The 27,576-nt window shown below is 39.1% G+C and overlaps 1 protein-coding gene across 8 annotated transcripts in view; it reads left to right on the top strand.

The window, feature by feature from the left end:
- LOC133500420 (intermembrane lipid transfer protein VPS13B-like) overlaps window positions 1–27,576 on the top strand; it is a 506,059-nt gene that overhangs the window by 255,929 nt on the left and 222,554 nt on the right. For 6 of the 8 annotated variants that reach the window (XM_061819054.1, XM_061819055.1, XM_061819056.1 and 3 more), the window contains exons 26-31: window positions 4,246–4,417; window positions 9,750–9,864; window positions 13,337–13,472; window positions 15,877–16,146; window positions 16,239–16,392; window positions 16,474–16,585. In XM_061819054.1, the coding sequence (XP_061675038.1) occupies window positions 4,246–4,417; window positions 9,750–9,864; window positions 13,337–13,472; window positions 15,877–16,146; window positions 16,239–16,392; window positions 16,474–16,585 (959 nt within the window). Of the gene's footprint in view, window positions 1–4,245; window positions 4,418–9,749; window positions 9,865–12,523; window positions 12,591–13,336; window positions 13,473–15,876; window positions 16,147–16,238; window positions 16,393–16,473; window positions 16,586–27,576 lie in introns of those variants that run through there. The other 2 variants (XR_009794885.1, XR_009794884.1) reach the window with 2 other exon arrangements.

Below are 27,576 nucleotides of genomic sequence, written 5' to 3'. Positions count from 1 at the left end.
GGAGTAGGACTGAACCATCTGGATCTTGCAGGACACATTAACCAACACTTCAAACTTGTGTAGCAGTATTAAATTTGTATGCTTAAGTTCAGCGGCAAGCGGCATCGTGCCACTCCCTGCAGCTTAGAATGCCTGTGAGTCTGACTGCTTATAGCCAGCATCAGTTGGGTGGGGATCTAACTATTTTACAGTGAGGGAAAAACTAAACCTTTAACACCGTTCGCAGCTTCACACGAGACTTTTTAACTTTTACAAGCAGGGCTTTTACATTTTGATTCACCAGCATGGCATCTACTGAATACATATCCAGCTCTGTTGCCACTGTCAACTTTTGGTTGCAAAGATGCTGTTAGATTTGTGCACCGAGTCAAGAATGAAAAACATGTATTATTCACCTTAATTCTAAAAACATATTAACAGCAGGTGGTAAATTACATCAAATTGCTCCCTAGTCATGGTTTATTGACACATTCATTGTTTTTTTGTTTTTTTTCCTTTGGAACCAAACTCAGCTATTAGCTGAAAAATTCAAATATTCACAGTTCTCAACACATTTTGTGGTCTTTTCCAATCATATTTGAAATGTTTATGTTTTAGGATCAGTTTGTGGTATATTTACACTTTATACCATATCGGCATGAAAACAATTTAGCGGCGCCGTCCATTTGTCGTGTTCTTCTGTTATTCGCAGCAGCTTCAGTACATACCCCACACAAACAGGAGGGCTTTACAGTATTTTCCTTTCTCCATGTTTTTAGGAAGACTTTTTTCTTTTCTTACGTTCATTGGTCATTCTTCAGGTTTAATGTCCAAATTTTCTGCACTTTATTTCAGTTTTCCATTATTTTTTTATAGTTATTTAACCATTATATTTATTTAATCTAGTATCTCTCCACAATAGAAAGTTTGGTGTACTCTTTCAAGGTTACGGTTTAAAAAAATATGTCGGGAAAAGTCAACTATAATTTCTGAATTTTGCTTGGGGTTAATTAGATAATCAAATGCCAACGGTGGCAGGTGTTTGCTTACTCATTCAATATGAGTGTTAATATAAATCATCCACTTGGAAGAAAACAGTTTCTAAAGCTGTAGGTGGGCAATCACTGTCACCTCGTGTCGGCGAGCATGTCCGCTACAGACATTTGACCAATCAGCAATCACACAGCTGTTGATCATTGGCTCCTAAGCTGTCTTCATTTCTATTATTAATCAACGCCGTCTTCGCCGAGTGACGAGAAATAAAAATTCAAAACATGCATTGCATATTGCAGCAATGGAAATTGAGGAATACATTGCTAAAGACCTCATTTATATCTCATTGGGCAATGCGATACCAGCTATTTTTCACTGTGTATTTAGATTTAAAACCATCCATCCATCTTTATTGAAAGCTATTATTCCTTTTTGTCACGATTCTTCTCTTCTCTGTGCACGAAGGTGGAAATAGGGCGCACCATTCTGGCAGTGCATGCCGACATGTCAGCCGGCTGGTATCGAGGAAATGATTGCAATGGGCTCCATAGTTTAGGTGAATGGCAAGAAGGTTTCCGTTCAGGGCCACAGGTCTGAAGTCGTCTGCCTGAGCGCTCTTGGGGACTTGGATGAAACATGAAGCCTTCAACAGTGCTGTAACCTTCCCCAGGTTCAGACTCATGTTGAAAACATGCTGGAAGGGCTCCCCCAAGCTAAACCGGTGCACGCCTTAAGCATTCTTGGCCACTTTTTGTTTGGGACTGCTGCCTTGCCAGGGTGGAGACTGCTCATTCACTGCTGACTTGATGTCTGGTGATGGTCATGGAGAGGGAGAGCCTTGCGCTGTCAGTGTCCTCCCCCTGATTCATGCGGGTGGTAGAGGTTGATAATGTGTCAAATGAGTTGTAGTCAACCAGTGTTATTATTATCTTGCACTATATGGCCAAAGGTTGAGAATCACTGCACCACATTGGTAACCCTTGTGTTATAAAGCTACTTAATCTTGAGTGTTATGGATGATAAAAATGTGATTCATGTTGCAAAAATTTGTTTAGTTCACAGCTCAGTTCAATTTCATTTCAAGTGGGGTGTATTCATATTCAAATTTTGCACACAGAACATAGGTAAAGAAAAGGGAGCGTAATTACCTCATCCTCCTGTCACACTGTGCTTTGTTAACAAACACGGTGAAGCTCAGACTCTAGCTCATGCCTGTGTGTTAAACTTAACTCATTTGAAACCATCACAAACTAGTACTTTCACATATGTATGCAATGCACATTTCCCTAAAAGGAGAAAACAAAGTTATAAATTATTCAATATTTATTACAATTATAATCATATAGTTGTAAACATTTGAAAATATTCCACGTTTTTGAAAATGTATTGTCATGTCTTTTATTTCCTTTGTTTTTTGTTTACTTAAAAGATAAGCAGTTCTATAGTTTTCATTTTTTTCCCTTACTGTACCAAATGTGAACCGAACTATAGCCTTTAAAATCAATGTGCAGATATGAAAAATCTACCTTTAGACCCCTAATTTCAAGGCATTTAAATCGTCATCATAATTTGTAAAAACACTGGGTCTTTTTTATATTGCAGTGAAAGCTGTTTCAAAGGGCTTTTCTGGTTGGGAAGTAGAGGTGGTTGGGTGTCCAATGTTACAGCATAACAACTATTCAGTACACTGTGGTCAATCCCACAGTGCCAGCGGCCAGCTCCTACTTGGACTCTTGACATTACAGAGTGTAATCCCACTGACTGGCTAGAACTGTAAACTAAACACTCGTAACCGCACACATTCAAGTACGCATGCACACTCACTACACACACATACTCACCAAGGGATATGTTTTGACTCAAGCTCAGGAATAATTAGTCCCCAAATGGCAGTTGAAATTATATCTTAGGAGACTGACCACCATTACCACTGGGCTCATGTTACTTGCTGCCAGTCGTTACATAGGTTGACTGACACACACAACAACCTTGTTTGGTTCCATGGAACCCTGTTACAGCGCTTTGGCTGTTTTTTGGAACAAGTCTCACTTAAAAGATAACAGAATAATTATTTGACTAAGAATATTATTCATTAACAGCTTTAAGTTCATTCTATTGAACGTACTAATGATGAGGATGCATTATGTCATGTGTAACTTGTGCTATGGTATAATAATAACAAAAAGTAGAATGTGAATGGTTGTGTATAAGTGCTTTGCGATTGACTGGCGACTGGTTCAGGGTGTGCATGCCTTCAGGGATAGGCTCCAGAATGTCAGTGACCCTAGTGAAACTAAGCAGACTTGAAAATAGATGAATAATAATAATAAATATAATGATATGCCTCTCTGTACCATATTTCTTCTTCACTGTCACATGTGATCACATTTTTGTCTAAAGCCTTCCTTAATTTCAATCAGTTTGAAAATCAGCTTTAATCAGTTTGAAAACTTTATACTCTGAGAGCCTGCCTAAAACGTTTTTTTTTCCCTTGCTTAAAAAGCAAATATATTTAATGGGGGCACATGTTTCTCATCAGTCTTGTGGTCTCCATACACCATAATGCTGAATTTGTTTTGAAATCAGCGCGATCCATATATATTTTTAATACGATTGTCACTGAGCCCTTGTTGTCAGCCACTCCAAACTGTGCGATTAAATTGAATTTGCAAATTAGTGTTGTGCTCTTATCCTTCCCAAACATTGGAATGGGGACATAGTTTCCTCATCTGGATCCTCTTAACAACGCTGTAATCATCCCAGCAGCTGTGGTGTTTCTAATTGAGATGGTTGATAACCTCCCCCACCAGCCACAGCCAGGCTCAATAACCATGACATAATCTGTCATTACAAGGCAGCGATGGAAGAAGCTGTGGAAAAAGAGAAAATCCCACATTTCTTGAGCTTCAAATTACCACATTGTTTATTTGCAAGTCTCTCACTTTCCAGTCATGCAAATATATGTTTGGAAAACAGATTTAGTCAGAAGAAAGACATAGGCACAAAAATATCCCCATTGCCATGCTCCTCAGAACCTCACCAACCTTAGTGAGAGATGAAAATCCTGATCGTTGATTAGAAAAAATAAAATGCAACATTTTAAAATATGAGTCATTACGTATAAGTTTCCCAGTGAAATTTAATAATATTTTCTCCTTGCCCTGCAATCGAAATGATCATTTGGATCTTGTTACTCACTTGCTCACAGTAATTGCACATTTTAAAATAAACATGGGGGCACCTTCTTAACTTAACCTTGCTTTCCCTCCCTAGGCTGATTCAATACTAGGAGGTGATGATGGTCCCTTTGCTGACACAGTGACCCTCGAGCAGAAAACTAGCAACATTGGTGGAACTACTGGAAAAGTCAGCCTTTGGATGCAGTGGATGTTACCTAAGGTTATTGTAAAACTTTTTGCTCCTGACCCAGCAGTCATAAAAACAGGTATGTGCCCCGCTATCTAATATTCACAGTTACACTTGATATTATCCCAAAGACAATATTGTTCACAATCGTCACTTTTTTCATACTCCTTTAGAAAATAAAATATAGTTAAAAGGGGTGGCACGGGGGTGCAGCTGTAGAGTGTTGGCTTCACAGTTTTGAGGAACGGGGTTCAAATCCCAGCTCCCCCTGTGTGGTGTTTGCATGTTCTCCCCGTGCCTGCGTGGGTTTTCTCCAAGCAGGTCAGTTTCCTCTCACATCCCAAAAACAGGCATTCATTGGAGACTCAAAATTGCCCCTGAGTGTGATTGAGAGTGTGACTGTTGTCTGTCTCCATGTGCCCTTGATTGGCTGGCAACCAGTTCAGGGTGCACCCTGCCTCCTGCCCGATGACAGCTGCAATAGGCTCCACCACTCCCCTGACCCTCGTGAGGATAAGCAGCTCATAAGATGTATGGATGGATGGATGGATGGATGGATGGATGGACGGATGGAGGGATAGTTAAAAGACGTGTAAACCCTCTTCATATTTTGTTGCTTTGATTACTTCTTTGCTTCTGCAACAATGATGAATGAATTAATAAAAATTACCTGTAATTTTGGATCAAGTGCTGCTGTTAGACAATAGCAACTTGTGCAAAACATACAGAAAATTTAACAGCTTGATAAGATTAGAGAACGTCAATTACCTGTAATTTTTTATAGTGGAACAGAGATGTGAACTGTGGTGTGTCGCTGTCTTAGCATTTTAACTGGTGAAGGGTAAAAGACGGGGATTAACTAGGGTGGAAGAGCATTGATGGAAAATACATTTAAAACTTAATTTACTTTGAATGGGTGCTCCCAATATTGAGCATCTGCCCTCCAGATTTAGAAATGGCCAGTCTTTAATTGTGGACATTTAATTTTTTGGGAGCATTTCAAGAGAGGAAGATGTTTTGAAAAACAAAAGAGATTGCAATTATGTATCATTTGGTTCACAATGAAAGGAGCCAAATTCACTGAAAGAAGCCAAATCCACTGATGGATGAGCTGGCTAATGTCGGCTCGATGTAGTTGTTGTCCAATGACATCAATGTACTGTATATCAGATTTCATTATTCATCGTTATTAAAAAAAGAAATACAAGAAATATTTGTATTTTTTAATTGAACATACAAAAACGTTATTTAAGGCATATGCTGTTTCAGGTGAAATTTAATTTTATAACTTTTCCAAGTGCACGTCCAACTGTTCAATGTTTCAGCACATTTCTCACAAGTTGCTGTTCTCTAACAAGGAGCTGAAAGACAAAATTTGCAACAGGTCTTCCACCCTTAAATCAACCGATACATTTCATGGTTCAATTGGAATTTTTTTTTTTTTTTTTTAATCATTTTCCTCATACTGTTCACATTTGACATCATGAGCCCAAGGTGACACGCAAAAATTGATCATCAGTACCTCACCATTACAGGGCTTCAAACATTATGTTCTCAGAGGGAAGGGGCCACTGAGCTTGGAATGTTATCAGCAGGTTCCAACTAAGATACAGAGACTGGAGGAGTTCGAGAAATACAGAGAAATGGATGTCCTTGAAGATTTTCTTGGATCAAGTGCTGCTGTTAGACAATAGCAACTTGTGCAAAACATACAGAAAATTTAACAGCTTGATAAGATTGGAGAACGTCAAACTTAAGTTCGCCCAGATGCCGAATGCAAATTTAAAAAAAAAAATCTGGCAGTAAGGTTAGTACAAAAAATAGTAGCTCAGTCTTTTTTGTGTCATTATACATCATGTATTTATTTTTTTTTGAAGTACTTAAGTGGCCAACAATGATTGTGCGTAACTTTCTAAGAAAAATGACTATATTTCACACCTTGTTACCGACAAATTGCTTGCTAATTTTCTACTATGATAATTTTACAATGAAATCATCTTGGGTAGTTTTTTCCCAACAAATTTTGTCATGAGTACATCAGTCTTAGATCAGGGAAATTACACCTTGGTCAATTAATAGCTGTAAATATTCTGTTCAATGTGCAAGGTTAGTTGAATTTTGTGTATTGGAAGAAAGTGCTTTGCCCTTGATTGCACTACGTTTGAAGTTTTTTCCCGATTCAAATGAATGGGGAAGGAGCGTTACATAGAGGAAGTACATGTTTAATATGTGCTCCTGTCAACTAGCTAAAGATTTGTTTTAAAGGGGTAACATTTGCAGTATTTCCTGCCGTGAATGAAAAGCATCTCTAAATTTTGGATTCAAGCAAAATAAACAGTTCTCGATCTAATTGGATGAGGTTAAAAACACCCACTTGTAACATTTCATGGGATACCTTATGGAAATGTACTGGCTCATAGTTTTCACCCTGCAATTGGCAATTCAGGTTCAAGTACTGGGTTCACTCAACATTTCCAAAAGCTAATGGGGTGCTGATAGTCACCACCTCATCAGCTATTCATGTGGGATTGAGACTGAGCCCATCAGGGAATATCAAAGGTCCACAAGTTATTGACTCTCCCCTGATCTATAAATAATCATGATTACCTTTATCAACAGTTTAAAGCTTTTTTTTTTTTTGCATTTACAAGAAATGCAAATGGCAGTTTTTCCGTGAATAACAGAGAATAATTTTTTTCAAAAAAATCTTATATAATATTTGAATATACAAATGGTGAACCACAAATTTGAGCATCCACTGTGCATAAAAAAAAAACAAAAAAAACTTTCTAGATCTCCCACAAACTATTCTCCACTGTCTCAGCCTATAGTGAAAACATGCTAAAAAATGTCCTGTAAATTCGACACACAGAATAATTTTAACAAGCTGGACAATGAATAAATGGATATATAAAAAAAAATCCAAATGATCTCAAATAAGGCTTAAATAAATGTTCGACAATTAAGACATTCTTTGAGTTTCCAGATGCTGTGGGTCTGTCGCCGAGCGCTCTGAAAATCCTGCCTCCAGCTGTCAATCAAATATTATTCTTTTGCAGCCCCTATCTATTCGTGAGGAGAGGAACGATGCATATAGCACATGCTTTCACGGGCCGCAGAGAGTCAGTCTGCCCCTCTCTTTCTGTTGAAATTCAGCAGGCCATAAATCAATGGAGGGACTTGCCAACTGTGACACGTTGCGAGGAGAAGGCGGAGGGTGGGGGTGCGGGCAGGATTTTGTGGTTCATGCATTGCAGGAGCCGGAAGATTTGATTCCCCCCAGTTCTTCCTTGCCCATACCGCGAGTAGCTGAAAGCCCTTCGCTGGAAGTATTTTGTATTGTACTCTCGCCGCTGTCAAGCTGGCATGCGGCTGCGGGGTGCCTCACAACACATTGCGCATGACGCCAGACAGCAAAAACAAGTTAGCCCAAATAGCACCAAATACATCGTACTTCAGGGAAGAAATGTTTTTTTGAGTTGTGGACATACTTTGATGGCTAACTGCACGCTATACTGGCAGAATTGGAAGGAGGAAATGACAATTATGCTAGATGGCCACTGATTGGGGAAAAAAGGATGTTAAGTATTTATACATTGGGGGATGATTCTTGACCTCACAAGGATACTTTTTAGCCTTGCTAGTAGAATCGGGAAGATTTAGAAGATGAAGGTGTTTGTTTTTTTTTTTTACTTTAATGTACAGGGAGTCCTCGGTCTACGACTGAGATCCGTTCCTACAGTAGCGACTTAATTCGAATTTCAACTTAAGTCAGATTTCACCATGAAAGTCAAAATTTACGATGACCGCTGGGATTGGCTTCTGCATTCCTGTAACCCTCGTGTGGGTAAGCGGCTCAGAAAATGGGTGTCGGTAAAACATATAAAAAAACTAAAATACATAACAATAAAAAACACAAGATGCTTCACTTACCATTAGGGAAGGGAGGCTGGGATAGCGACAATTGAAGGGAGGCTGCGCTTAGCTATTGCTAAAAAAGCAAGTGGAGGTAGCGCTTTCCAGCGGTAAATTCCTCTTTGGCGTCCTCGCCTTTCTGCTCTTTCAAAGTTAGGAAAATACTTTGGACTTTTCCCTTAATGAACATTAGGCTGATATTAAGCCTACGTTGATTTGGATACTCGATCCATAATGTAACCCTCCATCTCGGCAACGATCGAAGAATGCTGCTTTGTTTTTGTTTTTTTTTTTCTTCACAAAAAAAGTTGATCCGTGATCACTGGATCCTTCATAGGAGCGAAACCCTTCATGTGCGCTAAGATACGGGCTTTGTCCTTAATAATAATCCCCATTGTGTCTGAATGAAACCCAAGTCTTTATGTCCATCATGTCCGTCAGTATTAAGCCTTTCTCCGATTTTTAATTTTTTTCTTTTTTTTAATGATTTTAGGCTTCATTTCCATGGTCATTGCTTTTCTTTCGGCTGGATTAGCATTGCTAAAAAAACAAAAACAAAACAGCTTTCTTCTTTTGAGCCATAATGTGTAAAAAAGTGGACGAAAAAGCCAAATATACTCCCAGCACACAAACACCGATAAGCAATTTGCATGAGCTAACCAGAAACACTATGATGCTGGAACCAAAATGCCGGACGAGACAGGGGCATCCAAAGGTCGAAACGTTTTAGGTCGAGACTGTTTTAACCCGAGAACTCCCTATATTTAGAAACAAAACGAGCATTCAGGTTTTGGAGCACTTTAAAGCCCAAATAAACTATCCAAATTCTTTCTTTGGAGAAGTGAAATTCACCATAAGCTGAACAAAGCCCTACATCAATATTAAAGCTTGTTTGGAGACTATGAGTTGCTAACGATTAATTGTACCAACTTGCATGGGTTTTTTCTACACAATATCCACCCACAATAAAGCTGCCATGCAATGTAAAAACCCCCTCGGAACCTCTGCGTTGCTTAAAGTCCATTTTCCCATGCCACTCTTTCCTTGAGTGAGGGACTTTTTCAGTGGAAACGATGACAACTTATCTCAGCTCACAGGATTGCTTCACAACAATTTTCATTAGTTGTGAAACTCATTGTTCCGGTTGTGAAGGTACAGTGAGGAATGGACATAGTATGTGCACAGAATGGCTGTCTTTATGAACAATCAGTGTTTGGTGACATGCACATCCTTCATTTTGGCAAGATGAGACTGGACTGTATTCTCAAGTCATTTCACCTTCTTACTCATGCTCTCATTTTCCAGTATGTTTTTTTTTTTTTTTTTGCCAGTGTGAACATATGACCATTGAAACTAAAACTAGGAGAGCCGCTCCTATCATTACCAGGGTTCCAGCTTAAGTTGAGCCAAACATTGGTAATGCTTGTATGTCACACTTACAAATGTCATTTCAAAATGTGAAACACAATACCTTTTTCTTTGTTGTTCTCCAACAGAAGTCTGCGTGGTCAGTGAACTGGAAGACCTGAGTGCCTCAGTAGATATCCAGGATGTATACACTAAGATCAAATGTAAAGTTGGCAGTTTCAACATTGACCACTACAGATGCAGGTGGTGTATTGCTAACTCGCAATCGCACGCACAAACACATGTATGCGGACAGACCTACACAAATTGCATCTCACTCTCTTCATGTATATTCATTGGGAAAGTAATGATCACCACTTAAAACCCAAGTAATAACACAAACACCCCCACAACAGACACCCTCTATCCCCCTCTCACACACATACTTTACCAATGCCAATAACACTTTTCTCTTCCCATTCCACCTTCGTGAGGGTGATTTTTTTGGATTATCACCCCAGCGTCATCTTCTTTCCAGACAGCTTGAGACCAAAAAATTGGATGGACGATTTGACTCTGCTATCGGCTGGCCCAAGTCTGACTCACAGAGCAGATGAGTTCAGTTAGGCCATCAGTCATTTTATTTGCGCCTCTGATGTCTGAATTGATTCATAGAAACATTAACACACTGGAGGAAAACCACTTGGCGCTGTTCCATGACATCCTAATATATTGTAATCCTTCTCCAAGTCAAGTTGAATTTGGAATGCTATGATTTACCTTCTCCACAGAAATTATCAAAGCACACAAAGTGTGTGACTATATTTCAGTATTTGTAATTGTTTTTTTTCCACATACTGTATGCATGTTCTCAGTCTCTCCTTGAATTTTTCCTGATCATCCTGTAACACATATTTCATTGTTGGATTTACTAATTCAAGAGTGGCCAGTATTTTCTACCTGAAGTCCACTTAGCAGGAATCAGTTCCCCCGCCTTAGTTTAAGAAAATAACAAACCCAGCTCCTTGGATCCCATAGACCGTACAGTAATCTGTTTATGTGTGTGTTTCTAGTTCCGAGTGCTTACATGTCTCTATAAATATGTTCTTGGCTTTAAGTGCCTCTTTCTCTCATCATGCCAGAAAGTGAAGTGGGGATGGAACCTTCTTACCCTGAGTCTACACTGAATCCTGTCATTGGCAGATAGCAGAAAAGCATTCTGATTTGCCAGGTTTTGAAATCAGCTTAGCTGCTTCCAATTCAGTTTGCAATCGTTGTATGTGTTAATTACTGGCAAGATAGTGATTCAAACAACTGACTTGGCTTTAAAAGTAAACATCAGATATGTGGAGATGTCCCTGTTTTTTTTTTTTTTTTTTTCGAGTTATTTGAATTTGATTCCACCGGGCAAAATGTGTTCCATTAAGTTTGCTCCACCATAGCAAGCCAGTACAATGTCAGTGGTGAGAAGTAGTTTTCCAGTGTAAAGGTGTCATTGGTGATTATGTAATCTTCTTACCTCTCCCTACAGGTGTATGCCCAATTGTTACTAGGACTGGGCCAAACTCAATCTTTTTAGTAGACCTCCATGCTTTCCCAATAAACATAATGGGTCTGTTCCAGTTATTTCTGTTTAATACACATTAATAAACACCCTTTAAACTGACCAGAGTTTTGGCACGATGAGGCTCTCCACAATCCAAGCCAGGTAAGATCCTTGTCGGTTCAGGACAATAGTGAAGGTTCCATGGGCTCCTTGGCCACTGTAATCGCCATCATCCGCATATACAAGAAAGGCCACTGGGATTGGAGTCTATATTCATTATTCTGAACACATAATTGTTTGGTATTTCTTCCCCAGCCCAGTTTATTTGTGTGGAGTGAGTTGGGTTAAATCAAGCCTGACACAGAAAATGTCTCATCTGGCTAATTATGTCTCACTGCTGGAAAGTAGTAAAATGGTTAAGGTCAGTCTAGTATTAGAAGTGCCTACTTTCACTGAAAACTAAATTTAATCAAAAGTTATGACTAAAAAAGTAGAGGAGGGATTGAGAATGACAGAGGAAACTCAGAATAATATTCAGGTATAATTTTCAGATGCTTTCATTATAAGGCAAGAAAGGCACTTGTGAGGAGACAGTAAAGCTGCATTTAAAAGGAATTCATACTGTCCCTTTAGTGAACTTTTGTTTGATTAATAGTAGTGCCTTTGCCATTTAATTATTTCTATATGTGGGAGAAAAGGAACGACGTATTAAAGATGTCTAGTCTATCTTCTTCAAGCACCTGTCTATTGTAATTACGATATTTCTTTTTTTGGCATTTTGACCCATAGACAGCATCTGTTAACTTTCAAAAGGTATTACTGAAAAAAATGCAGATATGCTCCTCCGGAGAGTTGTGAGGTGTTTGTTAATTAGTGAGTCACACAAATATTACAACCAAAAAGTCACAGAAGGGATTCATGTGTCTTTGCCCCCCCCCAAGCAAATGAGTTCACATATTCAGATTCAAAGCCAGGCCACAGGGTTTGGAAAGAGAAATCCTGATCACTATACCAAATGGAAACCAATGAGATGAATGCTGTGTTTATCTTAATCTTAATAGCTTCATTTTGCTTTTTTTCTTAACAGCCGCTCTCTGTTTCTGTGTGCCACAAGCTTAATTGGATACCGGAAGGAATATCTGGGCTTCATATTATGTTTATCTTGTCTCCATTAATACCTTTGAGGACTGTTGCTGTGAAATGATATTCATGTTGCAATTACATATGTGTGTATACATACTTGACCATACACGGCCAACCCCATGGCTTTGTTTATCTCAAAACTCCGGCCATTAAAGAGATATTATCAAACTGTATCACAGTCATGTAATTAATTCCAGATTCCCCATTGAGACTTGGCCATGTGTGTGTCTTCAGACCAGGTCAAGGCTGGCACTCTGGGCAATATGAAGGAGTCCTTCTGCAGTGCAAGGAGAACGCTGTGGTGAGGCCTCTGCCTGTCTCAGTACAGCCAGCATTAGGCCTCCTTATAATGCATCTCTGTCATTCTGCTGCTCTGAATTAGGGTTCTCAATACCGCTTCGTGCTCGACAGACAGGAAAAGACTTCATGATTCTGGCTGTGACTCAGAGTGCCATGACATGTTAGATTGAGATACACCCTAAAAATAATCAAAATAATATGACAACAGATTGACATTATATGAACACTCCGACATTCCCTGTCTCTCCAGTGGTTCTGATTGCCTTCATAAGCAAGTGGATGGAATTTGGTGACATGGGCCTCCATTCTCTTTTTGATTCAAGCGGATACTGTAGATGGTCTTATACTTGTAACATAAGTTGTATGTAAAATTATTTTCATAATAATCAGCCATTATCCAGTCATGTTTATCATGGACTGAATGTACTTTATTGCATAAAAATAATGCTTTAACGATTACATTCCTATTGTGATTACATTATGCTCATATGTGTTGTTGTATATGACCATTACACAGTATTTCTGCTGGTTGAAGATGGCACAGTTTCCTTCTGTTTGACTGATTAATTCCAAACATGTTTCCCCCAATTATTTAAGGGACACAATTCTTTGAAATTCAATGAACTTCAATCATCTCTGTAATGTTGTTTACTATGTTTCTTTCTGTTTACGCACACTTACATTTTTCCTCCTTCTCCTGGTCTCTCTGTGCTCTTGTGCACCTACTGTGTCTTTCCTTTCCTCCAGTACGGAGGAGGGTGTTCAGCACAACTGTGGAGGAGTGGTCCTCTCTTGCACTGACAAGCTGAACAGACGCACTGTGTTGGTTCGACCAGTCAGCAAACAAGATTCTCTCAGCCAATTCTCTGGCTTTTTCCCTCCTGTAAGAATATGGCACTTCTGCTTTGTAGCTCTCTCTGCTATGCTTCATCTGTAGTGGTTTATATTCAGTGCATTCCTCAGAGATGTTTTGGCAGCCAGTTCTTTGAGAACTTTACTTTGAAATGAACCAGCTATAAAGTATATTCCAAGCACTTCCAATCAATTTAAATCAGTCTCATATGATTCTTAAGGGATGTAACTGTGTAGCTATTACACTTTGCGGAATGTATCATACGTTTGTTTGCTTCAGTTTTTTCAGAATGATCTCACAAATAGCACAGAATTGTGTTTTCACACTATACATAATCAATCAACTGTCATTGTTTGTTTTTGAAGACCTATACTGGAGTGTTTCAGGCAAATTTTTGCTTTAACTTTTACTCACCTAAATAAGTATATTTATATAATAACTATATTAATTGTATAATTAAACATTTACTGTATAATTATACAATTTAACTACAAAAACGTACCTTTTCTGATTTCATTGTCTTCTCAAAGTATCTTTTATTGTATTTATTCCTACCTAAACCATGTAGCATATTAGCCCAGGTTCCTGTCTTAATAGGCATATATATATATATATATATATATATATATATATATATATATATATATATATATATATATATATATATACACACACACACACACACACACACACAGTGAAGAAAATAAGTATAATAACACCCTGCTACATTGCAAGTTCTCCCACTTAGAAATCACGGAGGGGTCTGAAATTTTCATCATAGGTGCATGTCCACTGTGAGAGAGATAATTTAAAAAGAAAAGTCCAGAAATCACGATGTAGGGTTTTTTAATGATTGATTTGTCTGATACAGCTGCAAATAAGCATTTGAACACCTGTCTATCAGCTAGAATTCTGACCCTCAAAGACCTGTTAGTCCGCCTTTAAAAGTCCACCTCCACTCCAAGTATTATCCTGAATCAGATGCGCCTGTGTGAGGTCGTTAGTGGCATAAAGACAGCTGTCCACCCCATACAATCAGTAAGACTCAAACTTGTAACATGGCCAAGGCCAAAGAGCTGTCCAAAGACACCAGAAACAAAATTGTACAACTCCACATGGAAAGGGCTACGGAAAAATTGTCAAGCAGCTTGTTGAAAAAAGATCCACTGTTGGAGCAATCATTAGAAAATAGAAGAAGCTAAACATTACGGTCAATCTCAATCAGAGTGGAGCCTCATGCAAGATATCACCTTGTGGGCTCTCAATGATCCTTAGAAAGGTGAGGAATCAGGCCAGGACTACACGGCAGGACTTGGTCAATGACCTGAAAAGAGCTGGGACCCCCGTTTACATGGTGACTGTTGGTACTAGACATCATGGTTTGAAATCATGCATGGGACTCAAGGTTCCCCTGCTTAAACCAGCACATGTCAAGGCCCGTCTTCAGTTCACCAATGACATGTCATAATTCCACTAACCGTGTTTGGAGGAAGATGAATGATGAGTTCCATCCCAAGAACACCATCCCTACTGTGAAGCATGGGGGTGGTAGCATCATGCTTTGGGGGTGTTTTTCTGCACATGTGACAGGACGACTGCACTGTATTCAGGAGAGGATGACCGCGGCCATGTATTGTGAGATTTTGGGGAACAACCTCTTTACCTCAGTCAGAGCATTTAAGATGGGTTGTGGCTGGGTCTTTCAACATGACAATGACCCGAACCACACAGACAGGAAAACCAAGGAGTGCGCTCTGTAAGAAGCATATCAAGGTTCTGGTGTGGCCTAGCCAGTCTACAGACACAAACCCAATAAAAAATCTTTGGAGGGAGCTGAAACTCCATGTTTCTCAGCGACAGCCCAGAAACCTGTCTGATCTAGAGAAGATCTGTGTGGAGGATTCTGCTAAAATCCCTCCTGCAGTGTGTGCAAACCTGGTGAACAACTACAAGAAACGTTTGACCTCTGTAATTGCAAACAAAGGCTACTTTACCAAATATTAACATTGGTTTTCTTAGGTGTTCAAATATTTATTTGCAATTATCACAGAAATAAATCATTACAAAAATCATACATTGTGGTTTCTGCATTTCTCTATTTCAATTATCTCTCTCACAGTGGACATGCATCTGCGATGAACATTTCAGACCCCTCCATGATTTCTAAGTTGGAGAACTTGCAATGTAGCAGGGTGTTGAAATACTTATTTTCTTCACATATATATATATATATATTTATATATATATATTAAGCCTCCTGGAAGTCTCATTATGAATGCACATTTATTTTCAGTTGAATATTAAACTCTAATTTTAGCCCATTAGTCAATGTATTAAGTTTCTATTGGTTGTACTGGAATGAGTTCAACATGATTTCAGGTGACAGAGCCTGTTGCAGTAATTATTTTTTTCCCCCTCTCTCTCCACTGGCCAGACGGCAGCCAAGGTCTTGGAAGGTTCTCACCAGCAACATGGGTTTTTGTCCATTACCTACACACAGGCTGTCACCAAAAATGTTCGTCATAAACTCACCACACGGCCTGAGCGGCCAGCGCACATTGCTGCAACAGCCGGTCAGCGTGTTACTGCTGATCCACTAGCAGATGGTTCACCTCAGTACCTGAGAGAAATCCTACTGACAGCTCAGCCCTTTGATGTTGTGCTGTCCTGTCCTTTGTTAACTACTGTAGCTACAATATTTCAGGTAGGAGCTAACTGAAAGTACACATTTATAAATGTTGTTCCTGGAAAATGGTTTGGACTTTTGAATTATCTCGATTTTGATTGTATTGCTAGACAACAGTACCAAGGCGATACAAAGACCGTGGAAAGTCAGCAGGCCAGCCAATGAGGAGCTACACCTTGACCTCTCGATGTTTGCCTCTCATCTACATCAACACTAATCTGATCAGGGTTTTCTGCCCTCGAGCAGCTGACAAAAGTATATCAGGTACTAAACAGTCATTTGAAGACACTCTACTTTTGGACGTTCCATAAGACTTATACAGCTGTCAATTGTGTGTGTCGACAGATCTCCATGCAAATCAAGAAGATACGTTAGTACTTAAGTTGGGTTCCCTTAGCATGGCACCTCAAGCTGATAACCCCCTTAGCCGCACAGTGCTACGCAAAGACCTCTACCAGTAAGATTTGCCTTTTTTCCCCACTAATAAGTCTTAAGTCATTTCAGAAACGTCTTCTATCAGTTGCTTCTTGATTTATTATTACAATGTGCAGCGTAAACACTGATACCCTCTTTTAATTGATTTAAGAGTCCAACAGACTTGGCTTGGCTTGGCTATTTGATTGAAAAGTATCGTAACATAGAATAGAAACTGTTGTTAGGGAAATATTTTTCACGGTACCTTAAGATTACTAATTTGTGTGTTATATATTTATGAATACAGTTAGTGGCTGCTTCATATCACAGTCAAGCTGCATCAGCAATGACAAAGCACAATAAATGACATCTTTAGGGTCTACAACTTCTGCCAGCTCAAACAAAAGAGTCATATGGTTGAAAGCTGCTAGGCCGGGAAAATCTGTACTTCTAAGGGGAATATCTCGGCACAAAACATATTTCCCTGCTATAGGCAGCACTGAGGTTCTGGATTGTGTCACAGCTGCCTGGAAACCACAGCCTCACATTGTAACTGTGAGAAAGCATTTGTTTGAATGGGCAGATATGTTGCTGGCAAACATATGTAATGGGGGGATAAAAGTGATGCCTAATGCTTTGTGCAGCTGGAAGTAAGATGTGTGCTGACACACGACGTAATGTGGAAGAAAAAAAGGATGGATGACAACACTTGCTTCAGCCAGTGGGAATGTCTTAAAAGGGGAAAATGCTAGCAGCAGGCAGGCAGAGATGGTCTATGCACAGGGGTATGCCCGCCAACCTGAAACAGATACAGAAAACAGCACGTGTGCTATTAATCAGTTACCATAGCTACTGTTTTACTGCATCTTGTCATGTTGCTTCTTTTTTTTTTTTTTAAATTCAACCCAGTTTCACAAAGGGCACGATTATGTTTTATGTTTGTTTATGGTGCGTGCTAGGTTGGCATATACAGTTTACTTCGGTTCCACAGAATGTTGTTATCTTGTCAGATGATGACTAAAAATGTTGTAAACATGGAAGTAATCTTTGAGAAAATAAGAGTTCCTTCCCTCGAAATGTTCAATTTCACCCTACAAATGGCCTGAAAAGGTCTGCCTCTGGGAGTTTGAGGTGCTGTGGGTGCGGTGCCACATCTCCTCAACAATGATGGGCTCATAGAAAGCTCCACTCTGACCTAAACACACTATATTGACTCAAAACTTTATCCACTTATATACGATGAACTTGGTAAAGTGCACATAACAATTAGAAAGTTCCGCATCTTTGAAATACATACACCACATACAGTGCATATTCAAGATGCATGTTTGCACTCCCTCTTACCAATGCCATGACCAGTAAGCATGTGTGCAAAGGCATTATCTTCCTCACTACCTTCTTAGATCACGTCTGAACATAAATTAAATACGATCGTTGACATTTTATTCCTTAGAATGCATGTGTTTTTATCTGCGCTTAATCATGCTGTATTTGATCCCCCTAGTCATATAAAGTAAGTCACAGTCGATGGGCTGTGATCCTGTACACATATGTGTTTACAAACTATAACCATATGTGGCTGCAAGCGCAATATGTGCCAGTAGCCATTTGCTGTAACTTTGTATAAAGTCCACCTCTAATTACATCCGTGGACCAAACTGAATGACTAATCTGAGCTACAGCTATGGTGTTATTGTCTCCTGTACATGGAATTGCTTAAAATGACTAACACGAAGTTTGATTTTAATGCCACCCTGGGAGACCAGAGGCCGGCCAAGTCTAAGGAGTGAGCCGGCATAAACATTCTGACGGAGCATATCTAGATGAGGTTCCACTAACGCTATCTTCAACTTCCCTTTTTAGTGTACTGTGTGTATGGTTATCACTTTGCCTCTTCAAAGAAGGCTAAATAAACCAGTTCCTGTAAGACATCAGACACAAGTTGATATCCACTACAAGGTTCATTTGGTAGCAGTTTACAGTTTCATTTGATCATGTGACATTGAATTTAGTTTCCATAAAAGAGGAGGTCCCCAGCGGCCTCTCTGCTAAACAGGAATTATTACACAGGCCTCAAGGCTTCCCCTTTTCTTCCCTCTCCATTTTGAGCTTACAAGGCCGCTGTCAATTTACACAGCTGAAATCATTTTCCTGTCTTGAAAAATCGTGTGCATGAGTGCTGGTCAGAGGAACGTCCAGCATGCATTCAACCCTGGCTTTCTTGTGGTTTGGCCCCTTTCTAAAACTGTACAGATCTTTTACTCACCACTTATGTGCATTTTTTTTTTTTTTTTTTTTTGCTCCTTATGGAACACCCATAAATTTGTTTGACAGGATTACAAGTAGCCCAAAGATGGCTGCACCTTTTCAGGGACACCATGTAGAACCACATAAAATACACTGTGAGGGTGTTTCAACCCAGTTTGTGTTTCTATTTTCTAGACAGTGATCTTTGATCATTCACTAGAATATTTAATTCTGAGCAATACTTGTTCTGAGAAGCTGGACAACTGACAATTTGTTTTACTTTTGGAAAAAAAAAGTATTGTGAAATTCAACCTGTTCGATGTACAAACTGTAACTACTATGAAATCTTTTATAACCAGTCGAAGCAGTGTTCCGTGTAACATTTTAACATTCATACATCAGTGGGAAGTTTATTTGGTACTATATTTCATGATATACATTGATTTTCAAAGGAAAGACAAGTTTTCTAACAAAACGGTCTAGCTGTACTCATTTGTTGAGTACTGGATTTATGTATGTATTTCTGTCTTTAGCGACCTGCACGTTTCCCGACAACTCCTAGATGACACATCCCTAGATTCCATCACATACCCGTTACCTCATGGTCTGTCTGAGACCAAGGGAGCATCCCGCAGTGCCACAAAATATGTTTTGTTATTTTGTTTTCATTGGTGCACATCTACGTGTCTATGGTAACAGAAGGGAAGGCTCATTTTGCTGTGTCAGTGGTAAAAGAGAGAGAGAGCAAAGCTAAAATGGTGTAGAGTATCTTTCTGTGTCTTCCATATTTTATTCATTGGTTTAAGTTTTGACCTTTTCCCTCCTTACTTTATTTTCCCATTCTATATTGCTTTCTTGAGGTTTATGGCACTCTAACCAAATGTGATTATTTTATTTGTTTATTAATTCTATTTTACGACATTGGTCTCCTTAACATTATTTTTTCTTCTTTTGTCATTCCTTCATTTAGCTTGATTTTTAGCTCTTTGTAAATTTCATTTTCGCTTTTTGTAATTTGCTCACTGTTCCGCATCATTTGCATTATTATTGGCCTTTTTTTGCACATGCCCCCCCCCCAAAAAAAAAAAATCCAGTCTTATCTACATTATACTCCATTTCACTTGTCTATTTTTCCATACCCAGTCACTCTTAATGATCTTACTGACGTTTTCTCTCTATGTCTTTATGTGAATTTCTGTTTACCTTTTCCCTATTTTTCCAATGTAGGCTAGAATGGTCTACATCCCAGCATACTACGGTCAATAAGTCAGTCTGCTTGTTGAAAGGCATCCTGGTTAAGTCGCATATATGGTAAATATAAAAAGCAAGCACATCCCTGTTGATGTTAATATACATGTGCCAAAAAAAAAGATCCCAAGATTAGTCATTTGAAAACATTTTCTGACATTGTAACACCTATAACATGTAGGAAAACAAAACAAAACATTATTTTATCTATTTTCCTGCCAACTTACCCCATAGCCCGGGCATATGAAGAAGATGTTTGATTGTCACATTTACTAAACTGCCAGTAAATGCTAAAAATTTCTGAAGCTCCTTCAATATTGCTGTCAGCCTCTTGGCAGTCTCCCTGACCAGTTTCCTATTCATATTTTCATAAATTTTGGAGGGCCTTTCAGTTCTTGGTAATGTCACTATTGTGCCAAATTTTCTCCTCTGCATGATGACTGTGTTCCAAGGTAGATTTTACTGCCTTGGGAATTCTTTTGAAGAATGCATCCCCACTGATACTGTGGAAGCTCTCTGTGGACAATGGGTTTTGCTGTATATGTGATGACGAAAATGCCAGGAAAAGGACACTAGAAGTGCTGAATTTTTCAGAGAGTTAATCTGAGGCTTTTTAAAAGGTGGGAGGTGTAGACTCCCTTATAACCTACATTTGTATGATTTGGTTAATTCAAACAAATGGAATGGTTATACAGGTGGAACGACTGGTTCGAGCATTGGCCTCACAGTTCTGAGGACTGCGGTTCAAATCCCGGGCCTGCCTGAGTGGAGTTTGCATGTTCTCTCCGCGCCTATGTGGGTTTTTTCCAGGCACTCTGTTCATTAATTGGAGACTCTGAATTGCCTAAAGGTGTGATTGTGAGTGCAACTGCTTATTTGTTTCTATGTGCCCTACGATTCGCTTGCAACGGGTTCAGGGTGTCTTTTGCCTCCTGTCCTGAGATATCTGGCATAGGCTCCAGCACTCATGTGATCCTCGTGAGGATAAGCTGCTCAGATAATGGATTGATTTAATGGTTGTACATGTTCAAGCAGGGCATGAAATTGTGGGTGGCGTCGCCTTGAATTGCAGTTCCCAAGGTCAGTGGTTCTCAAACCTTTTACAACACGTACCCTCTAAGATAATTAATCAATACTGACCATATAATTAGTTCTCAACATGGTCCTTTTTGTGGCTTACTGCTTTAATTTGTGGTGTTCCACTCATTACAGTGTGCTAGGCATGTCCGCACTCTTCATTTTTCTTTTCCTAATAAAACCCAAAATTCCCAGAAAATGATTCATTAGATGCTTCAGTGCACACTTGCTTCATCACTTTAGTCTGTTGCCAGGTCCAAATTTCCCCGTTTGTTTACACCAGCTATAAGTGTGTCAACTCTGCTACACTGCTGCAGTGGAAAAGCACATTTCTGGCCACACACAGTGACAAGTTGGACCTGCACTTATTATATACATTGCTTTTGGAGTTTTACATTTTTCCGTGCTGCTGAGAAACCCAATGATTACTGTAAGCTCTTTCATCGGTTGAGGATTTTTGCATTGACACAGTGCAATGCTGTATGTGCATGCTGTATATCCAGTGTATTCATCTATACTTGAAAGAGGTTCAGTCCAGAAGATTTCTTGAAGCAAAGGTCCAGCACATCATAATGTCTCACAATTTAGTCTTATATATATTAAAGTGGCCTCATAGTTGTATCCACATCTGTGTGCAGTTGATACGTCAGTCTAACCTTATTAATTAAATACCAACCTTTTGATAATTTTAATTGTCATGTAATTGAAGATTTATATGTCACTGCTTAGTTCAGTGGAAAATATGACTAATGCCTTAAATGGGACCATCTCATTATTTTCTTCATGGCTGTTTTGTTTGTTTTATGATTGTGCAGCTGCAAAATGTCTTATCGTTCAATTTGTATCCCAAGTTTTCCTTAAAGAATGGTACACATCTTACAAATGTTGCCTGGGGTCATGGATTCCCGTAATGAATAAAACTGATTTGAATATAAAGGGGCATGGGCGGTGAATCTCGGGTGTTAATCTTCAAACTGTGGTCGCAGCTCATAGAGCGCCACCTCTGATAGTAAATTTCTGGGTCAACGTCAACCTTCCATACTGCTCTAGTACCATGCACACAACACAGCGAGCCAGGAAGGAGTGAAGGGGATGCGTATCAGGGACTTTAGAGAGTTAGCGACTACAAGAGGAAGAGTCAACTCATAATTCAGATGTCTTTGATACAGGTTTTTGTCTTTACTTTTTTTTTCCAGTTTTAGTAGATTAATATCTGTTATTCTTCCCTTTAAGAACTGGGAGTTTGATTGATGGATGTCCCAATTTCAAAGAAGATAATAGCAAACATGTTATATACTATGTAAGTTGATCTCAGCGAATGGCAACAATGGCTTTCCCTACGAGTGCTTTCCGAGAACTTTGTTTGTGGAGCTAATTCTATGAGAGAAGAACAGAGAAAACCATAAAAAAATGTTAGTGGTTTTGACTTTTGATCTGTGAACTACAGTATCTTTCCACTTAATCGAATTAAGTCAACCACTCAGAATGAGGCTATGATTCTTTTAAGGGTGTACTCCACATTGTCTAGACTGACCACCAGTCATCCCTCTTTCTGTTTAACTTGATGCTCTAAAAGAGATATGATACAAAGAATAATGAGGACCAAAAAAAATTGGAAGTCCATTGTTTGCAAACAAGCTGAGACTTATGTATCATACTGTGCCGTAATCATCTTTAGTAATTCCTCTAAATCCACTTAATAGTCATCCTAAAGTTGTCACGCAGCTCCTCATTGTGTTTAACCAGCAGTCTCTACGCAAGCAGGGAGCAGTATACCAGGTCTTGTGTTGTGGTGTCTGCTGACTTCTGTGTACAGCTTGTGGTTCATTCCTTAAATATCTGTGGCCTCTCTGATGTTATTCTCAGGCTCCTTAGCTCAATGAGATGGTTGCAACACAACACTTGTATTTCCCCACTGGAGTTTAGATATTCGGGGGGATTAGGCAAGAAGAACCTTCCTTGTCCGGGTCCCACTTCACATATTACAGTTATATTATTCGAAGAATTTTGATGGATTCTGTGAACAAACAGGGAACGCTTGGATGTTGGAGCTCACCACAGGCGAATCCAACAAATAAACCACATTAAACTAGTACATTTATTTTCATTCTTTTTGTAGGAGCATTTGGTTTTGGAGCTTGGTTCAACATTTTCCCCAGCCTGTGGTCTCTTAATTACCTTTGTCAGACTGGGTATTTATGTAATTTTCTACCGACCAAAAATGATTGATTCTTGTCATCCCGATAACATGCTGATATTTTCTGTAATCACACTGGAGGTTCCAAGAAGTTTTATTGAGATAATCATTCGACTGAAAATGTTTTTAAACATTTAAAGCTACAATAACAGTCAGTAGAGCAGCCTTCTGTCGAGGTTGAACTATAACAAAAGACAAACATTATAGAGCCCTATATTTGTTTATTTGCCCAATCACATTGTGGGACGATACAGTTTGTGTCGTCAGTGAAGTGTGCGCTCACAATAACGATAGCAACGTTCATTATTGTGAACCCACACACAAAAAAAGCAAACCAACAAGGTTTCTGTCCTGAAAACAGGCAGGTATTTAAATTAATAAAAGCCACAATGGACACTGAAGTAACTTGAAACTTACAAAACTGATAATTAAAAATATGTATCCTGAAAATTAACCAACGAAAATCAGACATGGCTTTTGAATTTTGATTCAGTAGAATCATTTTTTAAAGAATCGTGAAATAGTCCTAGACAAAAATTATTGCACCTTGAGAATTTATTTTTTTTTTTTTAATTATTTTAGGGACTGGGTAAACCAAGGTTTGTCCTCTAATTAGAACCTTAGTTTCCTTCAAACGTTTCTCTGCCTCTCTATTTAAAGAGTGACGAGTAATCACCATGCTCTTTGGTAACATAGAGTGTACTAAACATGGACCACAGGAAGTGAAGGAGAATGTTGTATCCGGGAATTAGACAGTCCATGTTAAAGTTAAAGTCTGAGAGACCTTCTCTAAGCATCTTGATGTTTCTTTAACTACAGTACAGCGTGCATATTATTCACAAATTTAAAGTGCACGGGATTAGAATCAGCCTTCCGGTATGTGGCTGAAAGGGCAACTTGGTTGTCAAATTTAAGACATGGATAACACACTTTTTACTTTGCCTTTCAAGTTATTTCAGTTATCATTTGTTTTTTATGATTAATTAACAGGGGTATTAACAAGTGTGTTTATAATTAACAAAAACACAGGTGAGACAAGAATCTAAAATCAATCTCAGTCACACAAATTGTAACATTTAGTATGCAGCACATTTTTTATTTATTTATTTGATTTCAAATTCTTGGCTGGGGATACAGGATCCAGTGCCCTATGTTGTTAGTTTCTTTATGCAGAATATTTGTGAGCAGAATACATTGCTTGATCTGCCGTTTATGTTTAGATGTGCACCAAAATGTAGTTAGGCCCGACTCAGCATATGTGTTGTCTATCTGGTGTCATGGTAATCAGTTGCACAGTATATTGTACACCAGTGATAAATGGTGAAAACTCATGCAGTGAGTAGCATGGCTTATAGTTCAACAAAAGGGATTACAATTCTGGGCTGCAGTGTATGCTGAGCTTTGTGACATCAATACAGTACATCATTTTACATTAATGAAGAAACAAATTCCGCCACATTTTGTTTTCACTGATAGCTCTGTGTCACGATCAGCTTGGTGTTGTTTGAACCTGGGCAGCAGTACGGCACTGTTGCGGATCATAAGGCGAGTCTCTGTGAAGCTTATACATTTTGTTGGGTAGACTGCAAAGGTTTACAAGGTGACTTGGTGGAAGTAACATCCAAAATCCTTGCTGTTGGAGCTCAAGTTGTACTCCACCACACTTCTCTGTGATGCCGTCTTTGCCTCCTTCATGTGCCATAGATTTTAGTTGGTATTTAGCAATTCTAAGAAAAAAAAGGATTTATGAAATTTGGTGAAAGTGCGCAGTAGACACCCTCATGTCTTCAAGTCTTCCGTAATGAATGTTTTATCATGTTGTGACGAATGAAAACTATAAAAACATGAATACTAGAAGAGTGTGTGTTACTGAGGAGTCCACTCATGTAGACAGCCCCTCGATTTTAAATGTCCAAAACCATGTGGACAGCAAGCCTGCCAAGCCGCACTGTGGTCCTCCTTGGTATCCCTACTCAAGTCACCATGAGAAGAGACCAAAAAAAATACAACTTTGTGCTGATGTAGTTTTATTTGCGTAAAGATCTAGTTTTCTTTGCGTAAAGATGTTAGTCACATATAAATAATATGTAATAGTGTAGTTTTGACAAAAACGTGGAGTCAATGAACCAGTCAATGAACTAACAGTAAAGGTTCATATTAGGCTATTGGTCCATATTGAACACAGATATTGCTGTGGATCAATTTGCTTCAATATGATTCACGTTGTTCATCACACAAACAAAAAAACAAAAACATTTTGAGTGATCTTGTGAAGAATGTAGTCATTTTGTCAGATTGAAGGATCATAGGAACCCAACCATGATTAGTCCTTAAAATAAAAATTCCCTTTCATAAACCCCATTAGCTTTTTTACTGGTTAAATTGTAGGCAGACTTGTATGTGAGTTGAAGCGCTTTATGACTGTATTTTTTTTAATTTACTATTTCTTGAAAACTGGTTGTACCACAAGTTATTTTAAATTGTATTCATTTTTTCTCAGCTCTTCTGGAATCTTTGTGAGATTTTTTTTTTGTCCACCTCACTGTTATATTAAAGGAAGCCTCCGCTAATTCTTGTTTAGGGCACGTGCAAGGTGACAGACCTTTTCTGTGAGTTTCCCGGAAACCACTCTTGTGTTTTGGCATGCTGCTGTCATTCAGGTCGGGGCGCATTGTTGACAGATGTCAGTGGGTTGACTACTCGGCTATGCTGTTCTCATAAAAGGATCTGATCCTGGGATTGAATGCTTGGCCACTGGACTGTGACCTCAGTGGCCTCAGCTGTATGTGCATGTGTATCAACGTCATCCTGAAGCAGGATATGAGGCTCTAAGAATACACCCTATCACAAACTAGGAAACCCAACTGCAAACTGTGATATACACATTCTCCTGTCAGTGTGTGATGTGTGCACACAGCGGAAATAGCATGTGCATATTTTTTTTGTGCTTGTGTGTCAGTGTGTGTTGTCAAAATCCAGCCTTGCACATTATGCTGGTGTTTTCGTTCTTTTTCATGCTGCGCATGACATGTTGATATTCTGGCATCCTGTGGTTGGTTTGAAGCTTGTCAGGGAGCCTCTGACTGGTCAACCACACAGCATATCACACACCAGGTGGTCGGCATTATGTCATCGCTAATTTATTTTTCGGAAGATTTACCTTGAAATATCAGAAGCCGAGCAATTCATCAATATACAAAGCAATCACTTTGAATTTACAGTTCAGAAGTGTTCACATAGAAACATTCTTGTTTAAGCTTGAAAGTGTGCGCGTGGTCAGTAGTTACCTGCCATCAACTCCCTGGAACATTGCATCAAAGAAAAGACAATTGGAGGCCTGAAGTAGGGAGAAAAAAAAAACTTCAACCTCAAGAAAGAAGGAATGTGCAGATGCTTTTAAATGCCCATGTGTGAAGCCACAAGCATAGCTCTGGGAAACCCATGAGAATCCAGTGGTAATTGTCTAATGCTTGTGTAATGAGAGGCATATTACAAGCCCAGGAGGTCGTACCAAACTCTAAAGAACCAGAAGCTGTGCTCAGAACTTTTAGGGAGCTCCAAGTCCTTGTGTGGGGTATTGGATGTTTACACTATCTGTGTCTCACTTTCATTGTACAGTAGTACAGTGAAGAAAATAAGTATTTGAACACCCTGCTACATTGGAAGTTCTCCCACTTAGAAAATTATCGCCAACTGGTATAGATATTTTTCTCCTTCTTTAGTGTCCAACCTGGTATCCATGTCATCACATACCTCTTGTTTGGCCATTTCCACCTTCGCCCTACATCCCATCTCCACATATTCCATTCTCTTCTCCTCGCTCTTCTCAGTGTTCCATTTCTTATAAGATAACCTCTTTCCCTGTATGTCTTGTCATACATGTCTGTATGTCTCCTCCATTTTCTTACCAAAAGATATACCAAGTACACTCCTGCCTGTTTCTATAATCACATTGGTTGCAGTTTTCCAGTCTTCTGGAAGCTCCTCCTCTCCACTAAGAGCTTGTCTCACCTCTTCTTGAAAAGCTGCACAATGCTCTTCCTTCATCTTTCTCAGCTTCCACCACATGGTTCTCTGCTCTGCCTTTTCCTTCTTAATCTTCAACTCCCACTAGCAGATTCACCTTACAAAACTAAAAATGGTGGTGAGGAAAAATTATATAGATCAAAAAGAGAGAATGATACAATTAAACACACCGTAGAGTGCAAGAAATATTATTAAAATTGGAAACACAGGGAATCCTTGATCTTCGAACAAGATCCATT

The sequence above is a fragment of the Syngnathoides biaculeatus genome, chromosome 5, assembly GCF_019802595.1.
Source record: "Syngnathoides biaculeatus isolate LvHL_M chromosome 5, ASM1980259v1, whole genome shotgun sequence".
Classification (NCBI taxonomy): Eukaryota; Metazoa; Chordata; class Actinopteri; order Syngnathiformes; family Syngnathidae; genus Syngnathoides; species Syngnathoides biaculeatus.
The sequence above is the reverse complement of the archived record's forward strand: the minus strand, read 5'-3'. Positions and strand labels throughout refer to the sequence as shown.